The 15,242-nt window shown below is 42.3% G+C and overlaps 1 protein-coding gene across 10 annotated transcripts in view; it reads right to left on the bottom strand.

Annotated features, from left to right (window-relative positions):
* The window catches only part of BNC2 (basonuclin 2), a 417,278-nt gene that overhangs the window by 116,765 nt on the left and 285,271 nt on the right, over positions 1–15,242 (bottom strand). For 9 of the 10 annotated variants that reach the window (XM_036855921.1, XM_036855919.1, XM_036855927.1 and 6 more), the window contains one exon: positions 8,657–8,892. In XM_036855921.1, coding sequence (XP_036711816.1) covers positions 8,657–8,892 — 236 coding nt within the window. Of the gene's footprint in view, positions 1–7,741; positions 7,818–8,656; positions 8,893–15,242 lie in introns of those variants that run through there. The other variant, XM_036855926.1, reaches the window with a different exon arrangement.

The following is a 15,242-nucleotide window of genomic DNA, read 5'->3' as shown; positions in this document are numbered from 1 at the left end:
TTATAAAAGGACACAGTAGCTCAAATAAAATATATGGACACGTAGAAGAATCACAAAGCTTTGTTGCTTTAGGAACTTAAGGGTTTTGGTGAGTGGGGAACTGGGAAATCGCTCGGCTTAAGGAATTAACATTTACTGAGCAATACTATGAATTTAACAAATTACTTCTCTCTATCCTCAAAACCCTATTATGTAGGTATCATCAGGAAAATGAGGCTCATAGAAATTATTTACTTTTTGCAAGGCTAGAGAGCTAACCGGTGGTAGAATTGCGGTCTAGACCCAAAGCTCAGGAACTTTCGACTTTAGATTCAACAAGGAGCATAAAAGAGTGTTGCTCTGGAGATCATATGGTTTAATCAATGCCATCACAGAGAACATCCATTTCAAATAAATCTGAACTGGTTCTTACCAATGGCAAATGGCCAGTGAGCTCTGGGCTCATTTCTACTCCTTCTGGGCAATACAAAAACCCTCCCTCCATCTCCCACAGACATAAATCCTATTCCAGTAGTCACTGAATTCCATGCTAGAATTTGGTGAGCTATGTATTTCTACTTTGCAAGGGTAAAAGGAGGAATATTTTTATTTTAGCTCTGAGCACAAAACATCAAGCTATGTCCTTGGATATAAGGTGTTTATTTTCATTGCTGTTCAAATAGTTAGAGCTTTGGCAAGGGATTCAAAAATTCCTGTATTCCATTTCCAGCTCTGACCCTGCCTGAGGCCTTCAGCTACGATAACTTTAAAACCAGGGATAATAGTCTCTGAAACTCTCTCTCTAATAGGGAGGTTAGGAGGATTGCTGGGATACCATCTATACAATAGTCCAAGCGGTTGGGAAAACTGACACTGTAAATACAGTACACTGTCCTGAACCATCTGCTTTTGTATATCCCTGCCAAAGACAGGGGGATCCTGACCATTCACACCCGTGATCCTTCTTGCCTGCAAGATTCACATATTGTTGAAATGATACAAAGACCCCTTATACCATGGTGGTGATAATCCGATCTTTAGTTGGAGTCAAATAATCCCACTCTATGCCAGTGCTATGGGTCATCTGTACGTTCTTATAGTTTTGAGCTTAATTCCCACGATTTGTTAACCGATGCTTCTTCCTTGTGAGTGAAGGCTTCCTGAGAGATCTTCTCTTGTGTACTCAGTACATAGTAATTAATCAACAAAATTGGTTATTTGGAGGACTACCTAAATGAATTTATACCTAGATCCATTTTTCTTTCTGCTCCAGAAATTTCCTCAAAATCTGTGAGGTCAGATAATAGCCATTAAAAAAAAGGGTGCCTATTTTAAATAAGTTTCACTTTATGCAATGGGGTGAAAGCCCAGATACTCTAATCATTTAAATAAATTCATCAAGTACTCATTCATTCTGTGCCAGGTGCTTGGAAGGGTACTGAAAGAGTTGATGAAACAGAGAAATGCAATGGTAATAAAATGATAGTCATATATGGAGTAAGTCATTACTCATAAAAAAGCACACATGCATACTCACTCACATACCACGTAGTAATGGTTAATTTCAAGAAGAGTGCTGTGGGCTACTTATTGCACTAAGGACTTTATACATATCATTTGAATAGCCTTTATGACGAAGACACTTAGGTTCAAATACGTTAAATGACCTATCTTAGGTGATAGAGCTATCAAAAGGTAAAACCAAGATTTATACCCACGTCTGTTCCACTCCCAAATCCAAAATCTTTGTCATGATACTCTCCCATCTCTTATTTGTAAAATCAAGCATGTACTATGTACATATGTACATGCAAGTTTGTGTATATGTATGTATATGCATAGGTATGTATGTATTATTTATTTACTATTGAATAGTAGCTACCTTTTTACCAGACTGGCTGGTAAGACACTCTGTTCTAAGAGGCATGGTGAAATATAAAACATCCATGATTTAAGGCTGCTTTATGCACACAGTTCTAAAATGACCAGGTTGGCAACAGTCTCGAGCAGCCTATATCATTATCATGTTAATAGTTAACATTTACTGGATACTTAGCAAGCGGCACGACTAAATGCTTTATGTGCATCATCTTATTTTATCTTCACAATAAACCCATGAGGTAGTTAATATCCCTGCTTTACAGGTGAGGGAGCCTAGCCTGAGGTGGATAAAGACATGAGTCTATTTCACACACTTAGTAAGAACTGCAGCCAGAACTTAGTAAGAACCTGCCTTAACTACACTAATATTCTGCCCTAAGCTTTCCTGGTCTGTTTAAAAAGAAGGCAGAATGCTGGCTATTCTACCACACATGAGAGGGGCACTGACCTGCGGGCATCCTGCAGGGGCAGAGGCATAGCTGGGAGCGACTGTTCAGTGGGACTAGTGTCCTAGCTCCCTTCAATCACATGGCCCTAATCAGACATAAGCTCTCATTAGCAACACGTGGAAAAGTGACCCACCCTACTTTCAGGCCTGGTCCATGAAAACCTCCCACACCACCCCTCCACCCACCTTCTCTTGGGACTGCCACCGGGATGAGGAAGCTGAGGGCCCAGAGAAGGGCAGAGCCATAAAACGGCAGAGGCTCTAAACTACTACTCCTCAAATCCCCTCTGGGAGGAAAGTGTTCACCACCCAGGAACGTCAGCTGGTCTCGCTGAGAAGGAGAAAGAAATTCCCATTGTGCTAGGCCACTAGTATTTCAGGGTTTACTTACTAAAACGACTAACATTTATCCCATTAACTAATCGCTAAAATGTGCTTCCTATCTTTTCCTAAGCATCGGACATCTGCAGAGAAACTTGTTTGGCCCCTGATACTGCCCTGCTGTTAACTGGTCGGACCTAGCTCTATGCACAGATGTAAGTGAAAAGTACCAACTTGAGTTGGAGTTTACAACTTCATGACTTCATCCATGTTATTTCATCTTTTTGCCATTCAAAAGCAAGAGAGATATAAAGGATTATCTCAACTTTAGAGATGAAGAAACCATGGGTAAGAATGGCACATTTTTCCATATTCACATAAATAATCAGTGGCAGTACTGAGACTTTAGCCCGATCTTCTTACTCAACAGCCCTTTACTATCCAACTTGATATCCTTTTATGGACCCAGAAAAGAGCTACTTCATCTCTGCTCCACTCCCTGCACATGATATAGTTGAAATCTTATTAATTAGGTATAAAACCTTTGCTTTTTTACACTCAATTACAAAAGGCATGTATCCCTGAAAAGGTAAGTCAAAGATGAGCATTTATAATGAAGCATAATTAAGTATTAGATCTAGAGGAAAAGTCTGCGTCGTGGAAATCAGAGAACAAAGGGAACCTGAAACAAGGTGGAGTATCAGGAAATAGGCAAGAAAAGGAACGCAAAAGAGGAACCAATTTCACCTAATTTTGCCACTAAGCACTTCTCAGGTCTTCTCTGTTCCCCAAACCACACCACTTTGAGGCCACAAGACTCTCACATATCACATTCTGGAAATACAGCTTGGCAGTCTTAAAAAAACAAAGCCAGAAACCACCCAAACACTGCCCATTGAGTCAGAGACCCACGCTGGAAACAGATTTCAAAATTTCCTCCCTCCAATATTTAGTAAGCACTATTACATGCCAGGCTGGGTGCTGGGAGGTGGGTTACAGTGACAAACAAGAGGTAAGTGGTTCTTACCCTCAGGAAGCTTATAGTGCACCCACTGTGCCAACTTGTAGCCTCTGTGTGATCATGGAAAAGTCACTTGACCTCTCTGAGCTTCAACAACTACAAATGTTAATTCACTGGCAATCTCTACAAGAGGGTGGTATAAGAAAGAGGATTCAAAGAGCGAAACATATGTGAACTTGTTCCGCAAAGGGCTGTTTAAATCCAAGTGTTTGCTTAATATTGATGTTTCCTACCACATGGATACCACAAAACACTTATTCTACACAGACCACTAGCTAGGGGGTGTGTGTGGGAGCTTCTGCTTCTCATTTTACTGTCCTCAATGGCCCAGCTGCTATTACAGCCTTTGGTCCCCAGGACACCTGAAGAAAGACTAAGGGCCCTCGGACCAACTGAAGTCATTAGATATTCCATGGGTTCCACGGTGAAATGTCAAGCTACATCAAGTGAAGCAGGTTTCTTTACCCATTCATTTAACAAGTACTTATTGAGTACCCTGCCTCTGTGGCATTCCCGAGTGAGGAAGCCAGGAAAAAACCATTTTAACAGTTGACTTGATTGATTTTAAATTGTATTGGAGCTTGAGGGATACAGTATCCTGAGATAGAGCCACATGAGGAAAGACCTACGTGGGTTAAGCTGGACTGAAAAGGTCTCTGTGAAAAAGTGGGTGGACACCTAAAGGACAAGGCATTGCCCAGGCAGAGAGACGAGTAGGAGAGTCCAGGTAGAAGAATCCACACATGCAAGCACCCTAAGTTGAAGAAGAGTTGAGTGTGTTCAGGAATGGAAGACTTCTGATGAGCTTCACAGGAAGAGGCTATAAAGCGGGCAAGGTTGGTGGAAGATACTTATCTATTCTCAGAAACCAACTTCTCAGAGCCTTTATTATGCTAATGTCATCACTAGGCTCTAAGGAAAGGATCCAGAGTGTAGGTCCTCCTAATGCTCAGGTCGGATCTCCGGAAGACAAATGCACCCAGGATACTCTGGGAAATGTTCTTCTAGAGCGTTGACTGTTCTATTAGTTCTGATTGTTTCAAGACACAGGTGACTTGAAATGTGCATCACTGCTCGTCCTCTCACCAGGCTGCTGACACCTCAGCTAATTATTCAGAGTGTCTGATACGGTTCCCTGAATTCTGGCAGGACTCATTTGCAAAGGAGGAGATTTCCACAGATGGACTGGCGTATGAACCCAGGCAAGTCAGTTACACGTTCAAACTGCAAAGAGACTGTGTGAACGCTTGATTTTTAAATGATTAAATTCAACAATGATAATCACCCATATTCCTATATCCTAGGCCAAAGACAAGGAAAATGGGGAAAGAACAGGCCACTGCTTTTATTCACTGTCAATAAACGTACTATGAGATGTAGACTTGAAATATGAACAACTCTTCAGCAGCAGAAAAAAATATCTCATGTTCCGTTACAGTTTGCTTTTTAGGATCAAATTGTCTATTTCCTCCTTTTTTCTGTTTTGTGAGAAAATGCCTAAAATTTACTTCACTTTTCTGGTACTTTCTGAATGAACACTTTAATTGGTACACAGGAGAATACTGGGTTCTTCACCTTTAAGATACTACCTGGATTCTTAAGTCACTGTAGTCCAAATCTTGCTCTGCATTTTACAGCCAGCTGGTTAGCTTATGAATCACACAGATAATCATATAAGTGAAAAGCAATTTTTATAGAAACAGTACAGGACCCTTGGAAAATATTGCTAGCCTCAAATAAATCTGTGCCACCACAATCATCTCCCTTTCTCTTTTAATAACCTCTTCAAACATGCCTGCAAAGGATAGGTTTGAACAGCCAGCTCTTCTTTCCCCCCAAATCCAAAAACTCAAAATCAGATCAGACACTGCTATTCTTCCACATTCAAAACGATTTCTGAAACCAGAAGTGGCTGTGTTTATACATCAGGGATGTAGGTTTGGGCCCAGAGAGAATTAAATTAATATCCTGGCTTCACCAGTTCAACTTACCGTACATCTTCATTTGCCCAGTAACACAATCTATAGCCAACTGCTAACCAAGTCAATATGTGGTAAGACTAACAGCCACCCTAACTTGCCTTGATAATTATTCTCTTCTAACTGACATAATATTCAATATACTGTTGTTGAGAGCAATAATGCTAAAATTGATGCCTTGAGGGCTACAAGACAATTGAGTTTTAGCCAGATAAAATAACTTGTACACTAATCGTGCATTATAGGGTTCCACAACCTTTGGATGCACATTTTATAGTCTACCTGCTCAAAAATGTTACATATAATTATATTCAAAGTCATCTGAGCATACCTTATCATTAGCATATATAATTTTAAAAGTACTGGCCAATAATCAAATAACACTGCTTTAGAGGAAAAAAAGGTTTATTTCTATAGTCTAGTTCTTGCTTATTTTTTTTTAATGAAATGAGCATTCTCTCACTACATAAATAACAGTATTGTGTCCTTCAACCTCTTGCTTTTTTCCTAAACCAAGAATTGTTTTCACAAGAAACAAGTAGATGATAAATGCTGAATGACAAAAAGCATCATTTAAATAAAATCCATATGACATCAGTACTACCAATAAAACAAGACAGAAATGAAACCTAGTGTTCCTCGAATATAAAAATCATCTATGATTTTCTCAAAATGTCAATTTCAGACCCTGAGTGGAGAAAACAGATTATATTAAATTTGAGACTTTCTCAAAATCTCTATGACATTAATGAAAATTAATTATAATTTTTGCAATTAAGTAATTAAGTATCATAATAAATAACAGTGTTCCTTATTAGGCAGTATTTCACCCCAAAATAAGAGACTATAAATATTAGTTTGTGGTTTTGTTGAATTTTCCTCTGAAATTTAATTTCTCTTGTAATTTTGTATCTTTAAATCCTAGGCCCTCATACAAAACTAAATATGGAATACATTTTCTATTCCTGTCTTACAGTTAAGTGCAAATGCTGAGAAAAAATTAACACCTAAGTAACAATTTCAAGTTAAACAAAGAACAGGCACCATTCAAGGCAGAACATTAGGACTACAGCACAGAACAACGAGCAGGTTCTGTATTTACTGCCATCAAAATGCTACGGGACACTGGGTTGTTACGATGGCAATTAATCACAGCCATGCTCGTATCTCTGTGTTTCAACAGTAAGAGACCATGTGTATGGTCCAGCTATCTCAGGCAAAAATAGACACGTTGAACTGAAATACAGCATTGGTGACAGAACGAAGCATCACACTGGAGGCAGTAAAGATGTGACGAGGTCGGGGCATATACTACCCTACACTTTATAAAGGAAGGAGTGCTTAGCCAAGCTGACAGTGCCATTCAGAAATCTGCAAGACGTTTGTTCCTTCCTGCAGGGTAGAACCCATCCCAAATGCACATTAATAATCATGTGTGGAAACAACTGTAGAAAGACATGGCTCTGTGTGTGTCTCCAGATTAGCCTAAGTGGGGATTGTGGAACTGGTTCCATGCTTTGTTCTTCCTGGCCCCTTCCTCATGGACCCTGCACCGCCTTAGGACCCCCTGACCACCCAGGACTTAACTTTCCACCCACCCCCACTGAAATGTCCCCAACCTGAGGCAAATGAGAGAATGCTTGTGAAAGTCTTGTATAAACTGAAAACGTAATATATAATTATTCCTATTATCAGCACCATCTCATCTTCTGAGGGCCAAATGCCCTGTGCCTTCCAAGTTGACGTCTCACTACGAAATGATTCTACGCTAACTAAAGCAGTCACGGGAGCAGGCGGGTGATCCTACCTTCCCTCTTTCTCTACTTCCACTCAGCATCCGTCGTCCGCTCGCCCTGGCTTAACCCCTGGTGGTACCACACAGGAGAATGACAGGAGCGTGTGTGTTCACGCCAGGTTAAAGCCAGGGCGGGACTCGAGGCCCCCTCCCCCACTCATCACATACCAAGCTGGCAGCCTCACACACAACACAGGGCGGTCCGGGGAATCAACAAGGCTGGCAGAGCCAAGACCAATTTTTTTTTTTTTGAATGGGTCAATTCTCCTGGTATTATCCCCCATAAGAAATTTCAAAAACATCACTTCAGATTCTACCTTCTCCAACTGTGATCTCCTTTGGCAGGAGGGAGTATTTCTTCATCGTCCAGTGTAGTCTTTTTGGATCCTGGGGTCTCCCAACATGCTGCTTTCAACATTTACCCTTCAAGGGTTGTGGGAAGACAGATGGCCATAAAAACATTTCAGAGGCAAAGTACACAATGCAAAACGACTCATGACATAACGGCAAAAAATGATGGAAAAGGCGAGGAGGCTGGGGGCATGGGGAGTGGAGGCTGCAGGCCCTTCGGAAAAGTCTCAAGACTCTTACCAGACCGGAAGCGCCCCGACACACAGAAGGGGCTCAAGCTGGAGGAACAGGTGCTGTGAAGGCCAAATCTACAACCACGTTTGCATGTTTTGGAGTGTGAGGGTTTACTGATTACAAAAGCAGGGAGTTTACAGAGTTGTTCCTTTGACTTGGATGAAGAAGCAATAAATGGTTAGGGTACAGAGAAGAGACAACCAAGAAAATACCAAACCTACCAAGTAAGCGTGAGAACGAGCCCTAGGAAACCCAGATGAAGAGCAATTTCAGATTTTCGCACACCCATCACCCACCTCCGCCCCCTCCCTTTTAGTAGGGCTTCGAGAAGGCCTGTTGGGGAAGCCAGGAGGCCCGCGTTGTAGAGAGAGGGAGCTGAATTCAAAAGAATGCAAACAGAGCAACCCTAGGCAACAGGCCACTACTTCCTTTCTAACGTTCACCACTGAGGCCGGATGCCAGCCCACTGGCACACAGCTCCTTTCTTCCAATTCCCTGAGCAGCCCGCCAAAAGGACCACGTTAACCAGAATGGGGCGTGCAGGCCTGGGCCTGTGAGGGGCAGGAAGGAGGGCAGGTTTGCCGAGGGCTCCTACCCCAGCCCTTCTCCAGCTGGCCCCCGACACCGGCTTGACGTCCTCCCCCTACCTGCAGGATGTACCCCCGGACGTAGTCACGCAGGGTCCAGCCCAGGCCGTGCAGGATGTGCAGCACCTCCTCCTGCTTCAGGACGCTGAAGAGACGGTCCAGCAGGATCTTGAGCCGCACAGGCACCGCCTGCGTCCCGTAGAGCATCAGACTGCTGATGTCAAACACCACGTTGGACTGCACGATCTCCACTTGCGTGGGGTGGTAGAGGTGCTGCGTGCTGAGCTTATCCAAGGCTGCGGTGGTCCCGCCAGAGGTCCAGGGGCAGGTGGGAATAAAGAGATAAAAAGGAGAGGGCAGAGACAAAGAAAGGAGAAACGAGTTACTGGGAGTTACAGGGGGCTCCATGTCTATAGCTGGATCATAATCACAGATGTCTAAGCGGGACTGTGCAATGTAAATAGTGCTCTTCCCACCTCCTCCCGGTTTTGTTTGTTTGTTTTTTGGATTCCGTGTGTTTATAAATTGCAGACGACAGCAAATACAAAATACATTTGGCTTTCAGGAAGAGAGCCACTGAGGAGGTTTCTAAATGACTGTGGCTGGTGCTAAAAACCTGACTAATTAATTTGCTAATTGAACTATGGCTCAACCCAAGTTACCACGGTATTCCCCTCCCCGCACCAAAAGAAGGAACACGCACACAACTGCCAACTCGGCCACAAGAGCGGGCTCAACCAACATCGTTTTTCTGAATAAGATTCACCCCTTATGATACCTGGATGGTTTGAAGAGGAAAAGAAAGGTGTTCTTTAGATGTACAGGGGAAAAAGGACTAACTCAGAGGGAATAAGGAAAGCTGACCTCTGGGTGGGGGGACTAGTCATTCACTTCAAAGCTGAATTAGCTAAGGGGAATTATCCCAAGACTTAATTCTCCAAAATTCCCTTCTTGCTGTTTACCTGTTAGTTCAGTGTTCTCTAAAAGTTATTCAGGAGAAACAAACAAGAAAAGGAATTCAAGTCATAATTAGGTATTTTATTAACAGCTCTGACAAGGGCTCAGTATGAGATGAAACTGGAAAAAAAAAATGACTACAATCAAAGTACGAGAATTTCTGTGTATTTCAGCTGCGTCATTTCAGCACAGAAAACTGAGGATGACCATTCGCAGAGTAAATATTTTTAGTGGAACTAATATTTCAACAATTAGGCTTTTTTCTCCTCAAATCTAAGAAATCACATCTCTTCTCCCTAGCTCTGAAAGCCAAGATAAGGCCATACATTCTCATCCCCATCCTTATCTGAGTTACCGGGAACCCTACTGCAGATAATGTAACGACATTTATCCTCAGTTTCTCTAAAGTGACCCATTAAGATAGTGCTGTCTCACCTACAGGGCTCAAAGAGATGCTGAGAAGATGAATAAGATAACGAATGAGAGGTGCTTTGAACTCCCGAAGAGAACACAAAAGCATTAGATCAACTATCAGAATTACACACATGACCTTCTGAAGATTAAAAGAGATAAACACGTGAGCCTGAAAGATGGTCATCTCATGAGTCAGGCAAATGGGTATCAGACAACAACCGCCAGGCTCAAATCCTAACTCTACCTGCAAGCACCCAAGGTTTCTGCAAGCTCGAAACCATTCTTAATACCTTCTCCCCCAATGGCACAGGCTACCGTTCGTGTACACTCTGAGCAGTTCCTCTTTTAATGTACCGGTATTTCTGCATATTAATGTGGGGTATTTAAAAGTGCGCATGCGCACACACTCACTTTTTAGTATTTCAAGTGTATTTTTTTAGGGCTCCTCCTCCACTCTCGTTTCCTCCTGACTTGTGGTCACTGGAGAGTTCATGTACTCTTGATAAATTGCCTTCTTACATCCACAGTGTAAAGGCCCTTATCATTTACCCGCTGGCTTCATTCAACACATTTACTCCCAGGAATACTTTGTCAAAGATTTCGGGTTTCCTCATACTTCATTTCTTGCAGCTGATTTGTCTGATCTTTCCTATTCTAGTGGTTAAGTCAACTTTGAATAAATAGCTTTAAAAATTAATTTAACGTTTGGGAAAGATAAGGGATTCACAAGCCCAGGGATTGAAGTCTTCTCTCACTCCACAGGGCATTTAGACAGCAAAAATGCAGGAAAGAGGTATTATTATCCCTGTTTTTCTTCAAGTACAGCTTAACTGCTCAGCCTTCTGATGAGTCGCTGCTCTGCTTACAGAAATCCAGTGCCCAGGTCGAGGGAAATCTCCTCTTCCGTTTCCCTTTATCAACCTTCCTGGCCCATATCAAGCACTTCTTCACAAAATATACTGCTGTGACCACAACAAATATGAAACTGGGAGGGATGAGTAGAGGCGAAATAAAATGACGCCAAACCTGATTTTTGTCCATGTGTTCGGCACCTTGTATCTATGCATTAAGTATATGCAGGTGCGTGCACCAGTGTGTTCTAAGGCCAGGCGGAAAGCTGTCACCCCTCTCCCTCTCACTCCTTAAAAAGGGCTGGAAGTTTTAGAAGATGAAGAGGACTAAACTGTTGAGGGCACAGAAACAAAGAGAAGTTGTTCAGAGAATTGAAAGAGCACAGGTGGAACAGGTAAAAGCAAAAGTATTCCCCTATATATGCTTGTGAGACCGTCAGAGAGTGAGAGTATTAAAAGGACATTACTGATTCTTTAGCATGCCACATGTCAAGAAGTAGGAATACACATAAATAAATAGGCCACATAAATACACAGTGGAGGTCAACAACTTTTTCTGTAAAGGTCCAGACTGTAAATATTTTAGGTTTATGGGCCATGCCCTGTGTTTCACAGCTACTCTCCTCTGCTACTATAGAGGGAAACAGAGCAGACTTAAACTAATGGGCATGTCTATGTTCCAATAAAACTTTATTTACACAAATAGGTATCTGGCTACATTTTGGGCTCTGATATGGAACATGAAAGGGCGGACCAAATAGTCAAAGAAAGTCAATAGTTGATAAGGAAAAAGCCCCACGGGTATGATTTAAGCAGCAGTTACCTAGGAGATGAGCCATAGAGGAAGTCTTTAAAAATTAAAGACTGCTCAGCTTGCAGATGTCAACTGCAAATTTCAGCATAAACATATCATCAAAAATTATGCTCGGTCAAATTTCTTGAATGAATCAAAATTTTCTGCTTTATAACTGCTGGATTGTACTGCATCACCAAGTTGACAACAGCTTTGGGAGGGGATGTCTCCTTGGTTGGCAAAGGGTTAAGTAACAATTTTTAAACTGTCATAATAACAGTAAACTGAGAACTGGACTTCTGCCTAATGTCATGCTCTTCTTATGTCTGACTGTGGGAGATTCGAGTCTGGATCTCAGGCAGGTTAGGAATATGAGTTGGGCCAATGGGAACAAAGGAAATGTAGGGCAAGAACTTGTTCAGCAGGATGGAGTGGGAAAATGATGGTCATCTACCTTTATGAGCTATGGACCTAACCATCTGCTAAAATTGTCCTATATCAATGGTATTGCCAAAATTCCATTTTCAAATGAAATCTTAGCCAGAAATTGGGTATAAAAATACATGAAAGTGAAGCTACTCTTAATAAAGCTCGAGTGAGCATGAATTTGACAACTTCCCACCATGCATTACTCTCTTCTTCCCTTCCTCCTGTTTAAGCATCTCAGTGGGACCCCTAGAGTTCCCAGAAGCACAGTTTGAAAAGCACTTGTCTATACAATAATATGATACCAAGTGTTTCACCTGCTGTGCCTCCCCTTCATTCTGGGAACAGAAACTGGATTTCCCTTCAGGGAACCCCTCTTCTCCTACACTCAGTACCATTTATTTCATAGAACAGAATATTCCTGAAGCCAGGCCTGGAAAACCAGTACCTCCCAGTTCCTTGGCCAAAACAACCAGTTTAAGAATGGGCAAGTGGGGCTTCCCTGGTGGTGCAGTGGTTAAGAATCCGCCTACCAATGCAGGGGACATGGGTTCAAGCCCTGGTCCGGGAAGATCCCACATGCCACGGAGCAGCTAGGCCCGTGTGCCACAACTACTGAGCCTGCGCTCTAGAGCCCACGAGCCACAACTCCTGAGCCCGAGTGCCACAATTACTGAAGCCCGCGTGCCTAGAGCCTGTGCTCCACAACAGGAGAGGCCATTGCAGTGAGAAGCCCGCGCACCGCAACGAAGAGTAGCCCCTGCTCACCGCAACTGGAGAAAGCCCGCACGCAGCAACGAAGACCCAAGGCAGCCAAAAATAAATAAATAAGTAAATTTATTACAAAAAAAAAGAATGGGCAAGTGACCTAAGTCTGAAGAGTGATATTGAATCCAGGCTTTCAGTTAGAAATACTAGGGAGTTCTTCCCTCTTCTTGAAATTTGTAGCTGGCAAATATGCTTGGGAATGAGAATCACATGGAGGACAGTTGAGCCACAGGATGGTCTGAGAAAGACTAAGGACTGACAATATTGTTTGATCCAGAAGATACAGATATGGCAGTGCCTGAGGGTGGGACCCTCCCAGAAATTTCAGTTACACGAGCCAACAAAAGCTCTCTCTCCCTTTCTCTCTTTCTATGTCTGCTTGAAGTAGGATTCTGTAATTTGTATCTAAAAGAGCCTTAACTAAGACAACTACCTTTTTGGGGTATCCTTCCAGCTAGATAACATGTATTTCAAAGGAGCTGTCAGTGGTTCAACAACGTATGTTAGTTCCAGGCCAAATGCAATTCACAATTTCTCTAGTGACTGGAATGAGGGTATCCTGAACAATTTCATATCTCATACAAATTTGCAAAGGGTGATGGATGCCATCAACAACATTAATAAATAAAAATAATTGTTGTATGGGGAAGGGGAATAAAGGAAATGACCATTTAAGTACTAACTAAATATTAGGCATCATTCTAAAGGGTTACAATAATCTCGTTTAATCCTTTAAAAAAAATTAAAACACAAGGTATTACTATTACTGACTATTTGGAGATCACAGGTTCCATGAGGGTCAGTAACTGGCCTAAGGTCACTTAGTTATTTCTCCCAAGAAATTCTGTTTCTACCACACGTTCAGATAAACAGTCAATAAACAACTCTGGAAATGTGCAAGTCTTCATCATGTTGGAAGTCCCTAACTCCCAACAATCTGGGCTTCCTGCCCATCACTCTGCTGAAGCAAGCATTTCAAAGGTCACCAACACCTGCCTTACTACAAAATCCAATTGCTTTTCCCTTCATTCTTCTCCATGATCTCTCCATAGCAGCTGACCTTATTGAACACCATTCCTCCTAAAATGCTCTTCTCCTTCATTCACGCATACATGCATTTATTCACTGGCACTTAACAACTTATCACCAAGGCAGGTGCTGCATGCAGATGCAAAAGTCATCTTTGCTGTAAAAGAGCTGTGATAAAGTACTGTAGGACAAAGAAGAGAGGGCCACTCTGCCGGGAAGGCATACTCTTGTAAGACATCAGCAAGCGAGAAAAGGAGGAGGACAGTCCAGGTAGACGGAACTAAGGCAGGGGTTCTCAAACATTATGTGTCTCAAAATCAGATGAAGGGCTTGTTAAAACACAGGTCAGATGGCTGGGCCACCTTCCCCTGGAGTTTCTGATTCACTGGGTCAGGGGTGGGGGCCAAGAATTGGCATTTCTAACAAGTCTCCACAAGACACTGATGCTGCTGGCCAGGGACCATACTTTGAGAACCACTGCACTAATGGGGTGTGTGTAAGAGAAATGAATATCCAAAGAATGTGTCAGGCTTGCAGCAAAAGAGTTGAAGATAAATACAGAAAAGTCAGATGGGCAGTCTGTAAGAAACCTTAACACTGCAGGCCAAAACCTGTGGAAAGGTTATAATATAATTTTATTTCTGGTTAATAGGATATAGAAAATATTAAACATTTTATAAGGTGAAAATGACTTATAATTTTAGATGTAAAACTCTGACGAGAGTCCAGAAGTTTATTTAAAGCAATAGGTGTCAGCTGGGGACACATGGCCACAGAGCCACCACCCCTAAGGAAGAAGGGTCGAGAGGGAGATGGTCATGGTTCGGGTGAAAAATTACCACAGGTGATGCTGACATACACGCCTACAATACATGCCACTGAAAACCACAGAGATGAGTTAGAGGGCAGGATGACTCAGAGTTAAGTGAACAGGGTAGGAAATGTTTGCAATACTCCACTGGGAGACGCCCTGACTCAGTGGACTTCAAATGATGATCTGCTTAAACCTGGGGTATGCACTGGCCTTTCAGAGATACGCAGACATGGGGACTCAATTTCCAGATCCTGTAATCCCATATTTACTCTTTCCTAAAACTGATCCCCCTGAGAACAGGCCCGCCTGTTCATGCAGATTATCCATCCCCAATTCTCCTGTGAAAACTATACCCTTCTTTCCTTTACCAAATAAAGGCATACTCTGACTTGACTTATACAGTGCATTGGCCCAGGGTGTAAAGCTCTTCTGGGTGTCAAAATAGTGGCCAGTTTGAATCGCTTTGTGAAGCCTTGTTTAAGGATTAATAAAAACACCAAGAACCTGGAAAAGGGCCCTCTTTCCCTGATTATGCATATATGAGTAAAGGGTAGCTAGAACCTGATATTTGGGTCTACGCTGGAGTTTTCAGAA

This window comes from Balaenoptera musculus, chromosome 6 (genome assembly GCF_009873245.2).
Source record: "Balaenoptera musculus isolate JJ_BM4_2016_0621 chromosome 6, mBalMus1.pri.v3, whole genome shotgun sequence".
Taxonomy (NCBI): domain Eukaryota; kingdom Metazoa; phylum Chordata; class Mammalia; order Artiodactyla; family Balaenopteridae; genus Balaenoptera; species Balaenoptera musculus.
Note: the sequence above shows the minus strand (reverse complement) of the source record. Positions and strands in the feature narration are given on the sequence as shown.